This window comes from Triticum dicoccoides, chromosome 6A, assembly GCF_002162155.2.
Source record: "Triticum dicoccoides isolate Atlit2015 ecotype Zavitan chromosome 6A, WEW_v2.0, whole genome shotgun sequence".
Lineage (NCBI taxonomy): Eukaryota > Viridiplantae > Streptophyta > Magnoliopsida > Poales > Poaceae > Triticum > Triticum dicoccoides.
Window position 1 is genome coordinate 599,938,250 of NC_041390.1, and position 4,670 is coordinate 599,942,919.

The 4,670-nt window shown below is 45.5% G+C and overlaps 1 protein-coding gene across 1 annotated transcript; it reads right to left on the reverse strand.

The window, feature by feature from the left end:
* Positions 1-345: 345 nt before the first annotated feature.
* Positions 346-2,655, reverse strand: LOC119318305. The gene is made up of 3 exons (XM_037592831.1): positions 2,134-2,655; positions 1,185-2,051; positions 346-1,090 (listed from the first exon to the last, which is right to left on the reverse strand). Exons 1-3 carry the CDS (start codon positions 2,164-2,166, stop codon positions 617-619), a joined length of 1,374 nt encoding a protein of 457 aa, XP_037448728.1. The 5' UTR covers positions 2,167-2,655; the 3' UTR covers positions 346-616.
* Positions 2,656-4,670: the final 2,015 nt, after the last annotated feature.

The window sequence follows — 4,670 nt, forward strand, 5'->3', positions numbered from 1 at the left end:
GCATAATTTTAGTGTAAAAACTTTCCTTGGGTAATTCTCTGTGTTGCTCTCTGGTTTGTCAGAAAAATACCCAAGTGTTTGTTTCAGCATATGGTGCTTCTGTGTGATGTTCAGAAAGTTAATTCAAACATAGATGAGTGTAAACGCAAATATCTGGTCATGCACAATTTTCCTTCAAAAGGAACATCAAAGCACGTACCATTGCAATAAATTGTCTAATTATTATTTCAACACTGGTGTGCATAATGATGAAGTGATGTCAACTTGTTTCTAAACTTCACCATAGTTCACAATTATTATTTCCACAGGATGCATCACAAACACCATAATACTTCCCAATAATTAAAAAGCTTCAATTGAAATGAAAGCGTACAAGCACAATAACTTTCATCAACTCCTTCCATTTATGAAGACGATAGTACATATGACTTAAAAACTGCAACATACTACTAACTCTGTAAAGAAATGCAGACGTTTTAGGTCACTAAAGTAGTGATCTAAACGTCCTACATTTGTCTACAGAGGGAGTACCATAGTAATGTTATGCATCTCATTTTTCCAATTAGGACTGTAAGTGAACCACAGCACCCGAAGCCAAACCCAACCCCTCAGTTATCTACTTCCGCTCCTCGGTTGTCGGTGGATATCTTGATGGACAAACATTGTCATGGATCTCAGGATCCAAGTCACCATAGCGCCCACACACCTTTCTGCCGTACAAAGATATCTCTGTTATATTAACCGCATGTTCCACAACACATCCTATGCATCTCATAAAATTGTCATCGGGTTGGAACCCATAGATGGTGAGCTTAGCCAGATTCTTGTTCTTGAAATCAGGGGCATATGGCTTCCACTTCACGTCTGCCTTTTCGCAGAAACAATATTTCTTCCGCAACTCTTTGTTTGTTATCATTATGCACCAATGATCCCACACTGTGATGCACAACTCTTTTAGGGAGGGTGCAACTTTAAGAATAAACATTGTCCAAGCTAAATCACATCCTTCAGGAAGATGGTCCAGATTCACATGTTGTAATTTGTTGAGCACAGGCGTGACTAGTTTTGGGCATTCTGGTAGAATCCAAATCTGGGATAAAAAACGTTTAACAAAATTACTGTTGATACATATACCCATCATAAAGTGAGAATGGACAGGTATGATACAAATGACTAATGGGTACCTTTTCACTTCCAAAATCCAGATGCAGATCGCCTAGGGAAGGAACATTAGCAAGGAGCTGACTTAACTCGAGAGTCTTGTCCGAACGAATGCCAGTTTTAATAAGGCTCAGCTTTGAAAGCTGTGGTAGAAAACCAAAATACAACGGATACTCAGAAGAGAACCAATTATCATAGGTCAACCGTTGGAGTTTTGGTACACATATCTCGACCTCAATCTCAACAAGTCGATCATGTTCTACTTGCACCACAGAATGGAACCCTGAGTCACAACGGGTTAAACGCAAATACTCCAAGCGCTTGGAAGTGCTGAGGATCTTGGGAATGTCCAGTTCACCAAACCTCATATTTTCCAGCAACAGGCTCGTAAGGCCAGCAAATGCACGCGGACAAGCACCAAATAAATCATTGAACTGTTTCGCAAACTGGAGGAGGTCAGCAGAAGAGCAGAGGCCATGATGCTTCTTCGTTACAATCTCAAACTCAGCTGTGCCAACCTTCTGGGTTGCCATGGCACGGGCGACAGATCTTCCAATGGTGAGAGAGTTATCAGGCAACAAGACAAATCTAATTTTGAGTTCGCTGATGGTAACTTCCGGGCTCCTTGTGCTCAAGATGATATCCGTTACATGAGCCACAACACGGTTGGTTCTGAGCACTTGCTTGAGGCTGAAAGTTAGGTAGAAGCGCAAGAGCATGGTAGGGAGCTTCAGCAATTGCTTGGAGAGGATGCAAGTCCTTATAGCATCGAGCGTGTCCACCCTCTCCAGAATGTTGAGCAGAAGGTCATTGGGCAGATTGCTAAGCCTGTTTTCGATTACATTGCTTGCAGCGGCTTCGTCGCGAGTTGCTTTTTGCGTTGCATTTAGCTGGAACAACAAATAATCAGCATTTTGAGGATGAACCTTAGGTTGTGTACAGAACACCAGGCACAAAAGAAGCAGCACTTACATTGCGTCTGCGACGACTGCTTTTGTTCTTCATGGCTGATGATCGGATGAACAAATGTCTTTGCCGTATGTACTTTGTTGGATCTGTGACAATGGCGGACGCCCGAGCTGGCCTGAAATCGCCCTCCTTCTCCTCCTGTTGTGTTTATTTAGGCCGACGCCACAAAGCAGACTAATCTCCTTCGAAAGGGAGGAGGATCGTGATTAAAAGTTTTGAGCAAACAGACTCTGAATTCGAAATTAGTCCTCTCTTCCCCGATTGCACAAGGAAATCAACTCTTCTCCCGCCCCCGTCTCCCGCCAGATTGCTTCCCCTAAACGCAGCCAGGCGTAATAACACAGTTGGTGGCCGACGGCGGAGGGGAGTGGTGGCGGCCGACTGCGGACGGTAGGGGCGGGGTCTGCGTTGTCACAGGGATGGCCGCGGAGGAGAGTGGTGGCGGCGGGCGGCGGGCGACGCAGGGGATGGCGGCGGGGTAGAGTGGTGGTGGACGGCGGTGGAGCGGGAGGGGTTGCCGAAGGGGCGGCGCCTGCGGCCGAGTGGATAGATCCGCACGAGTTTTCTTTTTCGGTTATGCTTCCTCGTATGCTAGCATTTTTTTACAGAGAGATTTTTTTCTCAAAAAAAACATTTTTTTTACAATCAAAAACCGTAACATGGCCAAGTTTTTGGGCAACATGGTTCGCCTCTCTAGGGCAGTAAATTTATTTAGATAAGTTCCTTTTTATAGAAGAATACATTAATATCGTGAATATACCAATTACACTCTGCATCAATAAGGCATCGAAAGACATCAGGAATGAACACACCCAAAAACAAAAATAAAAAAAGATAGAAATATAAAAACAAAGACCTCGTCGCAGTGATGAAACACTCACAACAACAACACTCTAACCACCACCAAAAACGACACCCGGATTACATAAGAGGTTCTCCAAAAGCGACGCATCCAGGAAGGAAATAATGCACACGCGTTGTTGTCGCCCGATCAATGATCTTGAGTTTTCACCCTGGAGAGAGTCTGAGATCCCAAAAACAATGCCTTTGCAAGACCATTGTCAGGTACAACCAATGAAGGCCAGACCTTGGGCTTTCACCCTGGAGATCATGGCTCGGTGGTCGAGAAGCACCCCCAAAAATGCTGTACACATGTGTTGCCACCCCCTCCTAACAAGGTCGCCGCTGCAAGTCTTCAACACTGGACACACAGGAAAAAAAACTATGCCGCCATTCTTCAATGCAACCAAAACTCCTCTCTGCCGTTACAAGTCTCTAATCACAGCCACCATGACTTTCTTCACCACTGTCAACACCATGGAAATCTATACTTAGACATGTCCCATGGCACTAACAAGGTAGCGAAGCTTCGCGCCATGCCCTCCTGAAGCCTCTCTAGCCAAAGATGAGGGCACGCCCGACCGGATCAATTCTAATCTTGGTATCCAGTGGCGCCATGCTCCAAAAGCTGAGATATCTGAGTGAAAGACAGGAACCCGTTGGTGTCCAGATCGAGGAGGCTGGCATGAAGTAGATCGAAATTTTGGAGCATAAAGAATAGGAAGGCCAACCACTGCAGGACTCCCCTGGATCCCGACGGGCCGGATCTGGGCAGTGCCGCCACTGGCTGCCGCTAACCCAGACGAGAACTGCCGCCTCGACCAGCCCTCCACGACCGGGACGAAGAACCGAAGACCGGTCACCTCCAAGCTCTGCCCAGCGCCGCCGCGCCCCCGATCGTCGGCCCGCGCCGCGCCCCTATATGCGGAGAGGAGAGAGGTCCCCGCCGCCACCAGCACCAACCAGGCTTTGCCCGACGGTGGCGAGGGTAGAGGATGGAGGAGGGGGATGCTACTCCGGCCGCGATTGGATAACCTCCCGTGACGCGCTCGCCAGGCGTGTCGCAGGAGCGATCCGTTTTTCACACTTGGTTTGGTTGGATCTGAGATAAGTTCCTATAGCTGAAACCCTAAATTTTAGCCCACAAAACTTAACTCTTCAGATAAAACAGCTTCTAAACAAGCACCTAAATCTTAACTCCCTAAAGAAATTTCTTTGCAAATTTTTCTAAGGGTGTGGCTAGGTCTCAATCGATTGAGATTTAACCAAGTCTTAATCAAATGACTTAAAATGCAAGAGAGCGAGAGAGAGAGAAATAAAAAACTGAAAAGAAATTTTCTACACGAATCTCAATTGAAGATATCACGGATATAGCACCGACTAAGACTCTGAGACTTAGTGAGACTGTTTCTCTAACTTTTGATTTACATACTTCACTTCAACTACATATTTACACACATGCCTAATCCAAACTTGATAATTAAAGTTCACACAATTCACGACCATTACAAATTAAAAAAGGCTAATTTAATTATTCAAATTCAAACGCACAAAAGGGTCCAAATGTGAAGTAATAATCCATAGCATTATAGAGGCACAGCAATCAAGTGTTATGAAGTGCCCACAAGTGCTCAACAAAATCATCTAGGAGTTGGATATGAACTTGTCGGTTCTCGATACAGCGAGGAACCTTTGTATCA

Coding starts and splice junctions, on each gene's coding strand:
- LOC119318305 (XM_037592831.1), bottom strand. CDS start 2,166: ATGAAGAACAAAAGCAGTCGTCGCAGACGCAAT. Junction 2,052..2,133: donor GCAGTCGTCGCAGACGCAAT/GTAAGTGCTGCT, acceptor TTGTTGTTCCAG/CTAAATGCAACGCAAAAAGC. Junction 1,091..1,184: donor TGGATTTTGGAAGTGAAAAG/GTACCCATTAGT, acceptor TTTTTATCCCAG/ATTTGGATTCTACCAGAATG.